The sequence below is a fragment of the Larus michahellis genome, chromosome 10 (assembly GCF_964199755.1).
Source record: "Larus michahellis chromosome 10, bLarMic1.1, whole genome shotgun sequence".
In the NCBI taxonomy this organism is placed as follows: domain Eukaryota; kingdom Metazoa; phylum Chordata; class Aves; order Charadriiformes; family Laridae; genus Larus; species Larus michahellis.
This window is the reverse complement of record NC_133905.1, coordinates 12,632,710-12,650,679: the sequence shown is the minus strand read 5'-3', so window position 1 is coordinate 12,650,679 and position 17,970 is coordinate 12,632,710. Positions and strand designations below refer to the sequence as shown.

General features: G+C 39.2%; 1 protein-coding gene across 2 annotated transcripts in view; it reads left to right on the top strand.

The window, feature by feature from the left end:
- CNTN3 (contactin 3) overlaps positions 1-17,970 on the top strand; it is a 113,901-nt gene that overhangs the window by 24,368 nt on the left and 71,563 nt on the right. For both annotated transcript variants that reach the window (XM_074603053.1, XM_074603055.1), the window contains exon 2: positions 5,909-6,043. In XM_074603053.1, the coding sequence (XP_074459154.1) occupies positions 5,989-6,043 (55 nt within the window). In that variant the 5' untranslated portion in view covers positions 5,909-5,988. The remainder of the gene's footprint in view (positions 1-5,908; positions 6,044-17,970) is intronic.

Sequence of the window (17,970 nt, the reverse complement as noted above, 5' to 3'; positions counted from 1 at the left end):
AGTGTTCCCATGGGTGTCCCAAAATTGATTGAGGTGTGCTGTCGCCACAGGTGGTGCAAAGCAAAGACCTCTGGCTAGCTTTAGAGAGGCACTTAGTTTGTTGATACGGAGTTGTGGAAGATGGTGGTCTTAAAATAAAGTAGGATTCCTGAGGACTTTAAGATAAATGTCATTCCTTAATTATTTTCTTTTTGCAACTTCACTGCTTTTGTTGACATGGAATAACTCCCTGTAGTAAAAGGCTTAGCTGAGTTAGTGCTTTCCTTAGTGGTTGTAGCTCTTAAATGGAAGAACTGCAGGTACAGAGGTCAGTAAATCTGTTGGTGTATTCAGAGAAGATCTTAATGTAGTGATGAGTAAGAGGTATAAAGTAGAGATGCTCTGTGACGCTGTAGAAAGATGAGTATACAGGGAGAGCAGGCATTTAATTACTACAAATGTTCTGTGTTGCAATGGGAGAAGGAGGGACCAGCGTAAAGGAAGATGCTCTGTAAGCCAGAACCACCCGTGTGGTCCGTGCACTGGAGAGATTTAAATCAAGTGCAAAGGTAAAACAGGGGGCAGTGGCTGGAAGAGTCAATAAATGCAGTGAGATAAGAAAAGTTGTAATAAAACTCTCCACAGAACAGTTGCTAGTTTTTCTACTTTAAGCTTTTGTAAAATCATTTTGTTTAAAATGATGCTTTTAACTAAGTCTCTGCTAATGACACACTGGAGATTACTTTAATCCTACTTAGTGCTTGGTAATGGTGAAGTTTCTCTAAAACTTTCTTCCTCCTTTTTGCACTTACAGTCCAACTTCATCAGGATGATTTGTCTATTGTTGGTATCCCTGTAGGGAGAGGAAGGCTGAGGAAGAGCCACAGGCAGCCTCACAACTGCTGCCTGCAAAGGCTGCTTCCTAATGAGTGGTGCTACCATGCAGCTGTGGAACAAAGATCTAATGAGACCCCAAAGGACTCAGAGCAACCACGATTTTCCTTGGAGCACCATTTTAAACTTTACTTTGGAACAAGCTACCATATTGCTTAGCAGGTTTTTAACTCTATTCTTTGTCAGTGGTTTTTAGCTTTTAACTGGTAGGTTCTTATTTATTTACAGTCTTTCAGGTGTATTAGAAGTATTTGCATTTCTTTCAGAAGTATGCTGCCAGTACTGTTTCTGTAACACTCAATAGTTTCTCTGCCTTTTGTTTTTTTCAAAGCCTTTCCAATCTCTAACATTAAATTTCTTGGATACCTTAATCTGTAGATTTGCCTGTTGGATGATGTCAGAGTTGAATTAAATATCTACTTCAAGTGACGGATCCCTTCTGAGCTCTCATCTTGAGCTCGCACCATGTCTGTGTCAATGGAACAAATAAAAGATATAAACTTGATTTAAAAATTAAATAAAAAATAAAAAAATTATGGTCAACTCTGGCATTGGATAGGTCTGCCTTTGACTTGATACTTCCATATGCCTTTAGTCTTGGATTTATCTCAACAGAGACAGATCCCAGTGAACTGGACTATCTTGGTATCGAAACAAAGTCTAGAAATTAGCTAGTGTGACAGAAAGACCAGCTTGATAAATTATGTGCAAACATAGTGCTCTTACAGATTTTTATTGTATTTTGCATTTTCAAAGCCTATGATCGTAGCATCTTTGAAAGGTTGGGGGTGGTTTTTTGTTGGTGGGTTTTTGTTGTTTTTTTTTTTTTCCCTGAGCTTGTGTGCTAACTACACACTTTTCTAAAGCATATTTTCATCATGGTGCTCGTTCCCATCAGTCTTAGAATATGGACTGTAAGAGACAGAGGCTTAGTTCAGTGATGTGGAAGGTAAGAGTCCGCCATGTAGGTATTCCTCATTGAAACAAAGCATGCTAGGTAATTTTTCACAGCAAGTAACTTCATTTTGAAGGAAATGAGAAATGGATGTTTTCAGGTTTGTTTTTTTTTCCCCTCAAACTAGAAATGGGTTTCTTCAAGTTGTTGAGGCGTATTCCACACTAATCAGCACATCTCGTTTTTATGGTGCCCCATGGAGATGAATTTATCATTAACTAGACTGTTAATCTCACAATTCATCAAGATGAGTTTGTAATAATTCTTTCCCTTGGAAAAGATATGCTGACCTCTAGTGTCAGTACATCAGTTTATTTTGTGGTTTGTGATCAATACAGAAAAATAAGTTCTCAGTCTCCTGAGTTCCAGGAATTCCTGACTAATTTAGACTCGGTGACGCTGCAAATTCCTCCAGCTCAAACTCAAAGTTTAACTTGAACTTGTCAGCCAGATCTGACAAGTTCCATTTCTATATATAGAAATAAAAATTTCACCTTTGGGGAACTACTGCTTTTTACACTCGGGGCTGGGTAGTAAAAATTACAGTCACTGAATAAAATTACTGACTCTTGAACCTTTCCCAAACTTTCTATCTCTTTCTTGTCTATCACTTGCTATATTATGATCTGAAAGTTCATAGGTTTTGGAAAGCTAATTTTGAAGGAAGAAAAATCAAGTTGATTTTTTTTGTGTGCTTTTCATTCCATGTAATTTGTTTGGCTGGTCATGTTTTTTCTCACTTATCCTGTGGTTGCCTTCAGCAGACTTCTCAGAGGAGCTCATGAGAGTTTACTTATCTCTGAAAGTCAAAGAAATGTATAATAAAGAAATTAAATCTGTTGTTTTTTTCCTGGTGTGTTCGCACCATTTCACAGGTTTCCTTTCTTACTGTTTGAAATATGTTCGTCTTCTCCTGAAACCAGAGCACTATCTAATACTAGGAAGCTTTCTAATTTTAAAAATACAAATATATTTCCTTTTACATATTATACGAGTATTGCTCGCTTTTGTTTCTTTACCATTTTTTCCAATCACAGCAGGTGCTGCTTGTCTTTATTCTTTCCGGCCTTTACATACAAAGTGCTGATTTTCTGTGGTGGTAATTGAAGTCCATTTATTTCCAAAAGCACCAAAATGATGTTGTGAATCTGCCCCTTTGCTTCTGGAAAAGGAGGGGGAGGTAAAATTATTCTTTGCCATTTATATTACATTACTCTTCACTTCAAAGATGTGACATATTTGAAACACTACAATCAAATGGCAAGGAGCTGAGACTTGTTTTTGTAATCTTCCTCTCCTCTTTCTAAGTGTGGATGATCTGAAAAACAACCAGGGTTATCTAGAAGATTGAAGGTGACAAAGATGCTCAACGTTGTCACCTGATTTTGAATCCCTGCATTGGCAGTGAGTAGCTTTCATGCAGATTATTTCCATGTGCTAGATAATAGGAATATGGATATTATGAAAAATAACTCACTGCAACCTGTCAAATATAATGGATTTTAGTCTGTTACCTGTGATGGGGGTCTAATTTTCAGATTAATACAATAGCTTTTTTTTTAAAGATTACTGTAAAGCTGAGCTGGAGTGGTGCTCAATACTTGATCCGTGGAGCAATTTCTAAGCAAAAATCTTACTCTGGTGACAAATGCTCACTGAGGGTCTGTAAAAAGCCTAAAATCATCATCTGACTTGGCAGAGGTTACCCTGGTGTCGAAGTGGGGAGCAGGGAGCCTATGGTCAGCAGGGAAAACCTCCTTTTGGCTGCTTGTCTTTAATGGGAAGGCTATTGCTCAACAATGAACTGAGGAAAAACTTTAAGAATTTTATACTTTGGTGTGTGCTTGGTGTTAAATTGGTATGTGTATGAATTTGTATCTTCCTTTGTAAAGAACTGACCTGTTATTGAGCATAAGGATATGTTTATCTGTCTTCAGGCTATGAATTTGAACAGTAGTACTTATGTTTTAAAAACGAAATTTGGAGCATTCGGGAATAGATCCTAGATTAGCAAAATCTTACAGGACAGAGAGAAAATAAAGCATTTAAAGTAATTTAAATCTTACAAGGTTAGCTAGCTGGTAACTACCATTCTCTCTTAGATATTCAAATTTATTAAAATACAATGCAGGCAGAGGTTGGGATGTATTTTTGTGATTTTTATACCCACATATAAAACTTTTCAATTTTTCTAGCTTCTACCAAAGCACTTTTTTTCTGGCCTGAAATGGATATCATGCTCTGCTTTGCCTAGAGCACTTAAAGAACAAAATCAAATTAATTTAGCTTTTCCATCTTTTTTTTCTTCCTTGTAAGACTGCAAGAAAGCTGACATATAAGAGTGACCTATTTTAGTATTCCTACTCTACCTCCTCCCCTTCCTTCCCTTCCAGCTATCCTCACTTCTCAGGGCAAACGTTACTGTTACAAAACCACTGGTTTCCAAGGGCTAGGATGGTCATGCTTAGGCAGGATTTAGCATTGCAGCCCAAAACAGGGGGTATCCTGAGACACTCCTGTGCCAGGGTGGAGTGGCACTGGCACAGCTGTTGCTTCAGCCTTGCCCATGGCCATCAGGTCCTTGAGCAGCATGGCTGGGGCTGTGTCCTGGATGGGGGTTTGGTTGTCCTGCTGCTGGTCTGTGGCTGTCCATGGATAACCTTCCTATCCATGGATAAAGGCTTTGCAGATGGCCTTTGGAAACACAGGGCAGGGAATGACCAATATGTATTGCTTGATAAAAAGGTGAGGTTTTGGTTTTGCTTATTTTCTGTTGTAGAAAAGGGGGCGGGGGGGGGGCAATAGAAAAGCATAGAAATGCATAGAAAGCAATGCCTCTGACAGTACAGAGGAGAGGATGCTGCTGTCAGCTGATAGCTGATACCCTGCGTGAGCCGGGATCGTGGGATGTGAAAAGATACGGATCTTGTGGCAAAGGGCCATGCAGTGTTTTTTCTGGGGAGATTAAATTCTCCTAGCAAATCACAGGGTGGGGATGTGTCAGAGGGGACCATCTGTATTGTCTCTTCTGGCGTGTTTAGCTTGAAATTCACACAACTGATTTACAGAAGTATTAACAATTTTCAACTGTAAAGTTAAATAGAGTCCACATGGAAAAAAACAAGTTCAGACGTCTCAGATTTGGCCCCTCAGAATTAATGGTTGCTTTCTTGACCTTAATATTTCTGTGTATTGATCTGTAGACTAATTCCAGAAGGAGCCATTTGGTCTGGTCTCTGTACTGCAGAACCTCCAGTCTTGCCCAGCTGCCCTTCCTCTGCAGAAAGTGGAGGCCATGGAAGTGACACAAACAAAATATAAAGACGGCAGATGTCATACAACTTCAGACAACTTACTGTAAAGCTCTTTTTTAGGAAAAAAAAAAATAGAAGTAAAATGACAATGTCATACCCAGGCTAGTAGACCTTGGCAAACCATTTATCATCTGCCCAGTAACAAAGATAGAAATGGAAGCTGGCAAATCATTTCATAGCATCTCATTACACCTGATGCACTTGAGTGTGATGTGCTCACTGGTGTGTTTTTTGGTTGCTAGATTTTCCTCTTTAGACTTATGCAATGCTGTTATGCTTATCAAGCACAGATCTAGTATGGAAAACAAACAAACAAGAAAAAAGGAATTGGTTAGACATGGCTTTAATTAAATCGGTTACTGCACATGTTCAGATTGTTGCTAGCACAGTGCAAACAAGGCAAGTGTAATGCAAGCTGTTCTTGTAACAAATGCATTAGGCCACTGTACTTCGGGTATGATTGTACCTCATGTACTCTCTCGTCCTTTAAAACTGCTGTTTCTTACAAATAAACAAATGCTGGAGGTTGGTGAGAAGTAGGAACCACGAAATCAGCCTACCTGTCAGCTCTGCTCCTACTGCACACCTCATATACATACCTAAATGTGATACATGTATGTACCTTTCTTTTGAAGGTCAAGTCATAGGAAAGAGGAGGAACCATGGAGGATCTGGCAACTTTGTATTTATTCAAAAGTGCATTAACAAGGAAGCCGGTTGTCAGGGATCATCACAGGATTCAATTTTATGTTTGTTCTTTTAACAGGCTAAACCTTACCACCTGGAAGACTAAACATACAGTTCACCTGAGACTGAACCAGAATTACTGAATTTAGGTGACTGAAGATGCTGCTGCTGTGGAAACAGCTGTTCCTGGTATCATTTGTTGGCTGTCTCGGAGGTAACAATATACAGTAATCTCTAACTTCCAGTGTAGAGCTACGCATAAGTCTCTATATTCCAGTTTTGAACTGCACTTGAATAGACCCACAGAGGCTCTGAAATGCAAATGTCACATGGAATTTAGAAACCAAGCATGCAATACATATCTTAAATAATACAAAATCTTAACAGAGAAAGAATGAAAGTAACCTTTTTCCTCCAAAGTTACTATTTAGGGCTGTGCTTTCAAAGCCAGCAGAAGATATTTGCATGCATCAAGGATGTTATTAGTAATGCATGCATTGTGGTATGCTGATTTAATAGCTGCAATATGAATTTTCCTTTAAGTGGAAACTTTAAATTCTTGCTGTTACTAGTGATGATTGCTGCTGCTTTTGTCAAACCTTTGTTTACTTTAGCATCGGTTTATTCCTGAGGAGTAGCACTAGGTTATCACTGCACCAGTTCAGCAGTTCAGAGGTTTGCTTTTCCTACGCCACCAGACAATATCCCAGCTAGTTCTCAGTGTTTGGAACTTGGCCTGCTTTTCAGGTCTTCTCTCTCCCGCCTCTTAAGCTCTTCTGAGTAATTTTCCTTTACCTTATCGAGGTCAATGCTTATAGCAGCAGCAGCAGCAGAAGTCCCTCGCTCTTCTTGGAGATCTTTGTTCAGCATGCATTCAGCTTGAGCATCCCTAGTAATGCCAGGGTGCGTGTGAGGCAGAGATGAGGCTCCCGTTTTTGTCCTCAGCGGTTGACTCTTGGTGATTTTGGTGCATGTTGGCATCACCAGGGTTGCAAAGGGCAGGCACAGCTGATAGTGCCTAAAGTACTGGTGTGCATGCCCTACAGAATGGTCAGCGCTACTTTGGGAAGGAGGATAGCATATATGCATGTGCTTTAATGGAAACATGTACATCAAATGGTTTATAGCGTGGGTCTGTTGTGAATAGATGTGTTTCTTTGCAACAACTGTAAAGCAGGGATGGATAGAGAGAGACCTTGATGCTGTGGCTTGCCTATGCAGTCACCCATCTGTGATTGCTTATGCTGATAGTGCAGCGTGTGCTGTGCCAGCCTCCTCTCTCATCCCCCATCCTCCTGTAACCGGTGCTTATGTTCTGGCAGCCCTCAGGAGGATTGAATTCCTGCATGAGGTGCACTGAAAAAATAGCTGTGAGTAAGGTATGTGGATTTAGCTTTATACAGGGATTCAGAAGGCCATGATTTGCTTTTGCCTTAGTCAAAAACTTTAAAGAAAGTGAAGCCATGTTGTTAAACCAGTCTGTAAAATGAAAGGTGCCAATATTGTCTCTGCCAAATCCAAACATTTTTCTACAGAAAAAGAAAATCCTGAGAGACTTAAAAATATAAATTATTTTTCCTGCAGGACTACTTTACAGATTGCTTTCTGAAAGAGGTCTTGGGCATTTCTGACACTGAAACAATCATACAAGACTTAGACAGAATTACTGGTTGAAATAAGAGGGGCTTTGCTTTTCTCCCCTTTAAACTGCTTGGAGCAAAGCTACCTTTTTAATAATATTCTTGAGTAGATATCATCTTGCTGCTGGGTCCGTGCTTTACCAGTGTCAGTCTGGCCCATACCACTGCTGTGGTATAAGCCATGTAAATAAGTGTGACTCCCAAAACAGTGAGGGAGAAGGAAGCAGGGAGCTGTTTCCCTACAGGAGGATTAGGGGTAGTGTTTTGTGGCATTGCTCGATGCTGCGCTTGCACTTCCAGCTCTTCCGTTTTGGCAGCAAATGCGTGCGGCAGCGATGCTGCATGGGGCAGGAGGGTGAAGTTCAGAGCATCCTGCATTAGCTGGAAAGTGGAGCATTTCCTCCAGACTCTGCCTCTCTTTTGGGCATCTGGAAATACCTGAAGTTGAAAATGTGGCTTTAGTCTTAAAATGGCTTGAAGGATGTAAGTCCACTCTCTGCAATGCCTACTGCTAAGTCTGTATTATCTTTGAGGAATTACTTGTAAGGGCGATTAGCCACTACCACATCTGAATTGGCAAAATTTGACATTATAAATGTCAGAAAAATGACTTCTTGTTGCAGAAGGTGTGTATGGACTTATGAATCTCTCATATGTAACTCTGGGTTTCTGATTACTGTTCAGTACAGTTGTGATTCAAATGAGATATATTATTTGCTAGTTAAAAGATAGACTAAGCCAAATCATTTTTTAAAAGTGATGTAATGGAGGATACTGTGGTGGGGGAAAAAAGAGGTAAAATCCAACCATTAAAAGTTATTAGCTACCTAAATGTTTTGCAAAGTGTAGTCTCACTGGTTTTGATTTCCTACATTGCAATACTTAAATGTATGAATAATTTTCATGCAATAAATCACTTGCACTGGTGACTGGCATCATGCATATTATTCATAGTAGAATGAATCAATTTCATTATGTTCAGAGTTATGTTAAACGAGTATTGAAGCTAAAAAAAAAGCCTAGTTTTTAGTCTGTTAAAAATTATTTCTTCCTCAAAGGTTTTTCAGTTGATATAAGGTAAGAAAGATAGGGACTAATAACTGTATCTTGCTATAGTTTTGTGTTACATTTATACGATTTAATAGTTATCCTTTGAATCGTAATAAATATCTGAGATACATCTAGTACAAGAGCAGAAGGCTAAAACATCCCAATACTTCATTCATAGATAACACACAGTAAAATGTTCTTTTGAAAAACAACAATCATTTTACCCTTATTGAAGTTGAATCTTTTTAAATTGCAAAGCATGCAAATCTTCTGGATTGATGTGTTGAATTCAAATACGGTCTTTTTTAAGTAGGAAAAAAAACCTTTGAGGTAACACATAAGGTAACATTCAGACCAAGGAGGGTCGCTGACTCTTAAGTAGCAGAGGGTTCTCCTGGTCTCCCAGGCACTGCTGGTGTTTTATAACATGAGCAGTAATGTGGAGAAAGCTGTAAACATCACCGGTTGGAGTCCTGCAAATAAATACTTGGAGCATGAGCTGCAACATCTGTAGAGCTATTGGTGTGACACCCTCAAAGCTCCTCTCAGATCACTTTGGCCTTGGCAGTGGTTTGTGTGGAGAAGTACATAACCTCCTTCTACAAGGATGAAAGATTTCTCACCCATCTGTTGAAGGACTTTTTTATCCTTTAATCTTTCTTACATTTTTATTTCATGTCATCTCAGTTCTTTTGGGTCATATTTAAAAGCAACTTAGATGAAAGCAGGTTTTGTTTTTACTGCCTATGAAGAAGGTAACCTTAAGGATTCAGGATGAATGGGAAGGTTTCTTATGTTAAACCATATTAACACCAGGTCTACCAAATGACTTGCTGGAAAAAAAATCTAATAATAGATGTGTGTTTATATGCAAATGTTACTGCAGAAAGAGACACAGTATGAAAGGGATGATGTTCACTGCAAATTCGTCGATTCACATCTCTCAAAGTTCAATATTTTCAATAGTCAAGTTGGCGTTGACTGTCATTGAGTTTGCTAATAGAGAAATGTTTGTCATTCAGCTAATTACTCTACTGGTAAAATACTTAGTTTCCAAAGACCATTGCAGTAACAAGGAAAATGTTGCTTGTATTTTAAAGTGCAAATTATTATGGCCTTGTAAGACTCTTCTCTTTCCGTGTGCATCCTGTTAGCCCCTCTTTGCATGTTTTTCAGTTCATCTCCCTTCAATTAGGATATGTCCTAAATGTCAGTTTAGTAGCCATGGGGAGTTGGCAGAATGGAGAACCATCAAGAAGTCAAGCAATACGCTGTTTTTCACATTGCGAAATGCCAGATGATTTGATGGAGCAGGGTTGCTTGGAAGCCTGGAGTACCCATAATTGATATATATCCCTGACTTAACATGGTTATATTGCAGTCATTGAGAATGTTGTTTGGAGTTAGTCAGCACTTGCAGAGACAAGAGTTTGGGCCAGGCATAACTTGCTGAACAGCCTGAATTGAGCATTTCCAGTTGCCTAACCCATCTCATCAGCTCTGCAGGTCTCCATCCTGACATACATTTCTACTGTTTGGAGGCTGGGCATGCGTTTGATGCTGACGTTATCTGTTTGCTTCAATTGCTTGAATGTTATTGGTAGACCTTTGGAACGGTGTGCTTCTAAAATCCGCTTGGGAATCCTGTAGGTGAGTTTATTTCAAGATGGATTTTAGTAAGAGCACACTGTGAATGTAAAACAAGTTGTTAAACAGTTCTGAGAGTGTTACTTTTAACCTATCGCTAACATAGATCCACAGATATTCTGGCTCTGTAGAAAGCAATATTTTTGTGCTCTGCTTATAAGCAAAAAGACAGTTCTTTCAAGACTTGTCTGCAGTTCAATGTTATGAAATAACATCACAGCTACAGAAATGGAGATGCTGCTGATCTTGGCTTATAAACCTTGACACACTCTGTCCTTACAGATAATGTATTTCAAACTAGTTCCCTTAGTGCAGTGTCCTATATTGAATTGCTTTTTGTTTATCCTATGTGAATCTTCACAGTTCATCAAAGTGGGGATGTAAGCGTATCTAATGAAAAAAAAAAAAAATAAAAGGCCCTTGGGTTTTTGTTTATTGATGTATGCTGATATCTGTATGACTAATGATCCTGCGGTCTGTTTGCCCATTTACCGGAGGGAGCAAAAAGATGATTATTTGGCATTAAATATACATATATGGAGTTTCAAAACATCTACCTTGTTAGGAAAGGAACTTCAAAACACATACTTTACTGTTACTATGTTTAAATTACTCCAAAGAACAACTTCAAAGATAAAAATGAATAAAATATGCAAACCAACACGAACAGTTAAAGAGCAAAACTTAGCTGTGATCTGTGGTGAAGTCATGAATTGATTTCAGCTGTGTTACAACTTCTCCTGACTCTTATATCGACTTCCACCCCTCCCAAGTGACACAGCTGATTCCAGATCCTCTTTTGGGGAACTGGACAGCAGTTCCTTCATTTCCAGAACATGGGAGGATCAGTGAGCTGCAGACTGCGATGTGCTGCTATTGCAGTGACTGGTCAATATGATGAACATCTCAGATAATTAAGGTGAACACCTATCACATAAGTGTGTAAACTGCTTCTCTGCAGTTTGCATGGCAGCTGGCTTTTGTTACCCCTCTTGCTAATTTTGGCTTCACTTTCCTGCTGCCGTTCATTGCACTGCTGGGCTGGAGAGCAGGAGGATGTGCTGTGGGGAGGGCTGCCCCCAGCCCCCCAGCCAGCACAAGTCTGCGCCTTTGCTCACCTAGCCGTTCACAGCAGCACCGGGGTGAGCACAGGCATTAGTTTCTTCTGCTTTCTCCTAATTTTCTGCTGTTTTCAGCTGGTTTATACTGCTAAAAACAACTGCTCTGTTCTTCCTGGAAAAGGTATCTTATTAAAGTTTCTCCTGAGAATTAAGAGCAAAAACAGCTCTTGAAGGATGTTTGAAGGGGGAAGAAAGCTGTGAATAAAGAGAAAGTTCAAAGAAATGAAACAAGGAGAACTGTGTGTGTAAATGCATGAAACTGTTGTTCTTCAGGAGATGAAAGGGCACATTTCAAACAGCGTGTCCAGGGTGAGGCCTGTAGAATCCACTTGGACTAACTTTCTCTGCTAAGCTTCTAACTTGTTGCCACCACAATCAGTGTCTCCTAACACGACCTTGACTGCACTTTATCTAAATAGGGCAAAACAAAAAATTTCCCTTAAACTCACTTTTTCATCCAGCCATTACAAGTCTTGGCTAAAAAAAAAAAAGGGAAAAAAAGAATCTATTGGAACATACGGAAACTATTTGGATATTGAGTCTTGGTTCCTATTCTGTCCCTTTACACTGAAATTGCCAATAGGGAGGTTTTTGTTCTAATTTCTTATTTAATAGTCCATTTGAGTTTAAAACTAGATCATTTTATATGTATTTCTTTGTGTCAATTCAGGTGTTTTTACTTTTCAATTTTGTTTTTTTTCTTTTAACTCTAATACAGAAAAAACTCCGTTAAACCCTCAGGCTCAGCAATGTCATGTATCAGATCCATAGCTTTTCTCTTTATTAGTATTAAGTTTAGGGGACTTACGAAATTGGAAGGCATGATTCTTCATTTTCCAAAGAGCATGAAAACAAACCTCCCATGTCCTTACTGATTTATTCTTGCTATTAAATCATGCCACAAGGAAAGTAGAAAAGCTTGGCTCTATACACCTGGAATAACATTTTATGAGATGGTGGGTGAGTGGCTTGCTTGGATCTCAGTCAGGCTCCTGTTTTTTACCCCACATCTTCTGGCCCATATTGATTTGGAGGGGCAGAAAGAGGATCCTACTGAAAACAGAGCGTGTTATGGGTCTACTTTTTAATACCATTGCACTTGCCCTGGATCCCAAATATCAGGATCCAGTAAGATCAACGAGACAAGTGATCAATACTCCTTTTCATTCTGGCATCCACTATAATTGGAGGCAGGCTTCAGTTTTTGTCAAATCCTTACCAAGCCGCTGCTCCATAAAGCCAGTACCTTTCTCATCTACCGGGTTTACAGATGCAGTAATACATATGTTTTCCCATCAGTCTGGAATATGTTTGTGGTTTTGTTTGGGTGGTTTTGTTTTTTTTTTTTTTTTTTGGAGTGCTGCTGTAGCATCTGACCACAGTAATGAATGTAGTCCCAACCTGTGCTACCTTGCATTTATATGTGCAGTCTGTCTGTTTTAAAAGCTCAGTTTCCCCACCCAATATCCATGGGTGCACCTGTTATCTTCCTCTTGGTATGCGCTGATGTAGTGAGATGCTGTTTCCTTGTGGCTAAATGTCTTTTGAAGGCATGAGAGTGCCTTTTCTTTTTCTTCATTATTTCTTGAAAACAAGGGGCGTACCCAACATCAACATATTGTTGATTTAATGTAGATGAAGAAATAACTCATGTTTCTCGTGAATTCTTGTATTGAAACTAATCCTGTGTAGGAGTATATTTGCAGTCATGAATGTGTAATTCTTAGCATAGGCTTCTTGGACGCTGGCAGAATGCCAGCAATACCCTGTGCAAAAAAAACCAGATATAGCTCTTAAGAACTTGCAATAATTTTGATTTAGTCTTCGGTGAGGAGTTTCTGTATGGGTGAGAATCCACTTGTAGGGGGAAAAAAAAAAATAAAAATACTTATCATCACTTACTACTATGGCACTGCTCTTGTTAAAATCCAGTTTTTGCTACAAGTTATAGCATTCAGACAGAGCCAGTCTGTATCTTAATGCATAATGGGTTTGCATATTAATAGTAATATCCTTTTTGTACGTTATACATGTATAGTTGTAATGTTAAAATGAATCTATGCCAATAATGACTGTCAGAATTGTTTAGCTTGGATTGCTTGTAGATTGCTAACAAGATTCATTATACTGATAGAAAATTTTGTTTGCTTATTGAATTAGTTAGAAAATGAGGAACCAATTTTAGAGTTCGGCTGTTCTATGAGTTTTTTGATGTCGTGGGTGCTTCATACAGATCTGTTACCAGAAAGCAGAACTGCTGCTGTAAACCTGAAAAGGCACACACTGGATATCCCTTTGCATTAAGCACAACTTACTATCAAGCCTAACTACTCCTCTGTTATGGTGGATAAAGGATACAGCAAAGAACCTGGTATTTGAGCTCCGGGAGGCAAGAAATTTGCCTTGCTGCTGGTGTATTTTGCTTATGAACTGATAGACGGTGGTGGCTTACTGGAGACCAGTTTCACTTCTTCCTGTGAACCAGTGTAAATCTTGCCTCTGCCTCTCTGCCTTCCTGCTGCTGCTCTTGCTTTTGATACAGCTATAGTAGTCTTGCACACTTGTGCTTAGCATTGTGAGCTTTTCTGTTTTCAGCCTACCAATGGAGCACACCCATTTCAAGAGGATTTTTAGGGCTTGTTTTCGTTTTTCATCAGTATTGTCATAAGGTGGTGAACAGCAATAGAGGATAATCTAATCCATTCACTTGGAACTGAGGGAATAAATATAGTCATCTTTATCTGGATCCCCTGTTTTTTCTTGTTAGTTATATATAAACCCAGGGTGGTCCAAGTCAATGAAAAGACTGTCAATGACTTAATGGAGTTTCTCCAAGTTCAGTGGATTTACAGACCCTGCATTTTGATGGCAGGCATACTCTGTCAGTTACAACATTTAATTCCTTAAGTATAGAAAGTGCAGTGATACTGAAACTCTTTTTGAAAAGAGACCTTAAATACCTCTGAAGGGTGTCATCTGTTTATAGTTCATCTTCCAAGCTGAAGAAAACCTTCTCTTGAAAAGCAGCTACTTTGTGCTGCAGACGCTGTGACACTGTCAACCCTTAAAGCTGAATCCTCACCTCCAAACAATTAATGCTTCATTTAAACAAGACAACTCCTGTCTTTATCTTCATTAATTAAACTTATCACAGACTTTATGACATTTGAATGGAGAAATTTTGGGTAGTGGCAATTCTAATTTTTACATAAATTGCTGGGAAAAAATTTTAAAGTGTTTTATCCTACAATAAAATTTTGTTATTGCGAATATTACTGAGTATGAAGGCTGTACATCTGTATTTACACAGTTCTTCTGCCTAGTGCAGTTTAAAATGCATTACCATATAGCAAGTAATTCCAGTGTTTTGGGTGTTTTTGTAAAAGGTTATGGAGCTTGGGTGCATTGAATAGTAACTCCTAACAGAATACTTATTCAAATCTACAGCCTAAATATTTATTTAATAAGAATGGTGATAACTCCCACTGTCTTAGGACTTCTATTTGCTGATTTGCTTGGGAGACAGATCATTGCCTTGTATTTAGTATATGACTACTTATTTGTTGTATGACTTCCGTCTCCTGTCTTGGACACCTTGGAGAAAGTAGCTGTTCCTTAGCACGTAGCACGCCTGCTGCGTGATGAGGGTAGGACTGGAGTCTTTCCACAGCTGCTTTTTGGGTTAGTATGGTCCAACATTAGCAACTCTTGAGTTTCAGAAGCAGCGAGGTCTTGGAAGTTGTTGCAAGACAGCTGGCTTCCACCCCAACACCAGGCTGCTCCCCCCTCCTATCCCAAGGTGGTGTGGGGAACACTAGGAGCTGCCCTGAGGAGAGGCTGGCATCCGCTCGCAGTGAGCTGGGGTCCCTCTTTCTTCTCTCTCAAAGCATCAGCTTATCTCCTCTTCCCTGTCCCCCAGCAGCAGCTATTAAAGTCATTCTTCTTTACTTGCCAGGCTGTCCCTACTGAAGAGATAAAAGCTCAGAGTTTGGCTGTTTTGCTTTTCTTCTGCTGGTTTGTGTAATAAAATGAAGATAAAGCTTTCACTTGTTACCTGAATAGCCATCCTATTGTTTCTTCTGCCTTTTGATAGCAAACTGGACGGAAGCATCCCAGGCTTTCTGTTCAGCTGTCTTCATTGATTAAACCACTTTTTGAAGTATCTATCGTTGGCTATTGCTGAAGAATAAATGATGACCAAGATGGATAAGTAATCTCACCTACTGTGATAATTCCCAGGGTTTTGGGTACTATCTTTTATCTGCTATTTCTTACCTACAAAAGAGATTAGTGGTGCTCATTGCTTTATCAACTCATTGCTTTATGAAGGCTGGAGATCTGCATGTGAGTCATGCTATGGAAATACCAAGGCGGACGAGGGGAAACCCTTTTCTGTGCAAGCAGAAAGGTAAAAGACATTGAGGAGGGAATACAAGGGAAAAAGACTTCGGGAGGTTTTCTGTGCAGAGCATAAGCTGTATCAGCCCTTCACTTGGGCAGCTCAGGACATTGCGGGGTGTGTGAAAAAACATATTAAAGCATTTGCAAATGACAGTTGACAAACAGGGAAGGTCCATTGCGGTTGAAATCTAAAGCTGTATAATTTGGCAGATGTTCAGGAAAAACAACAGAACTGAAAATAAATACTTTATTTTGTATTTTACAAAGCCTTCCAGAAGAAACTGTTCTGATTTTGTTGTTGTTCTTAATGATTATGTTCAAAATTAATGCTTTAGATTTTTAATTTTTGGTAATATTTAATGTGCTGCTGCTAGCCTCTTGGACAAAAGCTTGATTTTTGCCATAATTAACCTTTCAGTTTCTTGTTTAATAACAAATGAGGTAATACTAGCCTTTAACTTTTCCAATACAGGATGTACATATCAGTGTTGAGATTTCAAAGATCACTATTTATCAGGGATCAGAACACAATTTTCACACTTGGTTTTCAGTAAAAAAAAATAACACAAGGTTGGAAAGCAAAAGCTTAACCTCAACCATATTGCTATACATGTTTGAAAACCTAAGCAAATAAAAGCTCATTTGTATTCTTGTCTGATTAGCACAATCAGAACTTATTGATGCTAAAATGAACCAAATTTCCATAACTCTAAACAGAATATTAAAATATAGCTGTTTAATGCTGCATGATGTTTTTTCCTTCTTGGATGGAACAAATGGTTATGACTTTCTTGCCAACTTTTTAGGAGTCTTGTAACAAAGTCACAGCATTTCAAACACAGGCCTCTTAGCAGAAAAGTAGACCTTTTTTCTAGAAATGTGCTGCTGGCTTTCTTGGAAGACAAAGATGAGGCGTAGGAGAGTGTGTTTGTGCTTGGTTGACATTTACTCTTGCATAGTCAAGGGTCAGATATTCAGGGACTGCAAACTCAGTGGAAAAACATTTGAATGTAGAAACCAGTTTATTTGAACCGGCCACTCGAAGTATTTGTAGTGTTTTAATACAAAAGAGGAGGAGAGAAAACCTTAGTGAAGAAGGGGAGTAACTGTACGCAATGATACACAGTAGGGAACTCTGTTTACTGAAGCCAACTGGATGTTTCCCTGTGGTGTAAAATGAGAAACCTGCAACAGCCTAATGCAAAGGGCACGGGGCTGTGGGTTTTGAGGAGACCTGGGTTTAAACTGTGATGGCTCTTACCTTGTGCAGGTGAGTCAGAAGTTTCCATTCAAATTGCCAAGAAAAAGCATAATGACCCTTGCAAGGGTCTGCGAAAATTCACAAATGGGAGACTTTCTGTATTGTTCTAAATACACACTGGCGTTTGTTCCATCTCGTGTCACTTTGTTAAAACAAGTGTGAGGAATTGGTGGGTTAGCATAATTTTTGTTTAGTAGAGGCAATAGAGTATGTCAGGAGATTATTTTAAATAAGCAGAAAACTTCACAACTGCTGTGCCACTCCTCCACCATTGCAGACGGGAGAGGCTGGAAGTGCCACCTTGTCCCCAGTGCACTGCGACTCGCGCCTTGCACAGGAGGTTCGTACATTGCAGAATAACTCAGTGCATCTTCGGGTGCTTTGCAGCAAGAGGCAAAGGACTGCAAAGAGAAATGGAGCATTCATTTGCCTTTGGCTGTTGTTGTGCGATGAGAACTTCAAAATGTTTTAAACCTGAATGAAAAACAGCTTAATTTGCATAGTCAAGGATAATTAGTGTATATTTTATCCTGGTTCCTCATACAACTAATTATAACTCTGAAAGCAATATAGAAAAAATCCCCAAATAGTTCAATGTCAGATGCAGTTAAGGATTCTCCCATACTTCAGAGGTGGCAGATAAAGGTATTGCTGTTGGTAAACAGCTGAATGGCAAATTTTATGATATTGAAGATAACAGGTGGATTGTGACACTAACAGCCTTCGTACCACATACAGGATTTGATTCACACTGGTGTGAATGTACACTAACAAATCTTGCCATGGCACCTTCAAGGAGCTTCAGGTCTGCTCCTTGGTCATTTTTTGGGAGGCTTTTGCATAGCTTGGAAGAGCTAAAGCGTAAAGAAGAACCAATCTTTAAAAGCTCTTGCCATGTGTTCAAGAAATTCTTTAAGTAGTTCATTCCAGGTTACTTTCTGGTTTTCATGTTGCCAGAGATCATCCATGGGTAGAGATGTTATGAATTAGGTCTTTTAAGGTTTCATCACATTTCTCATTT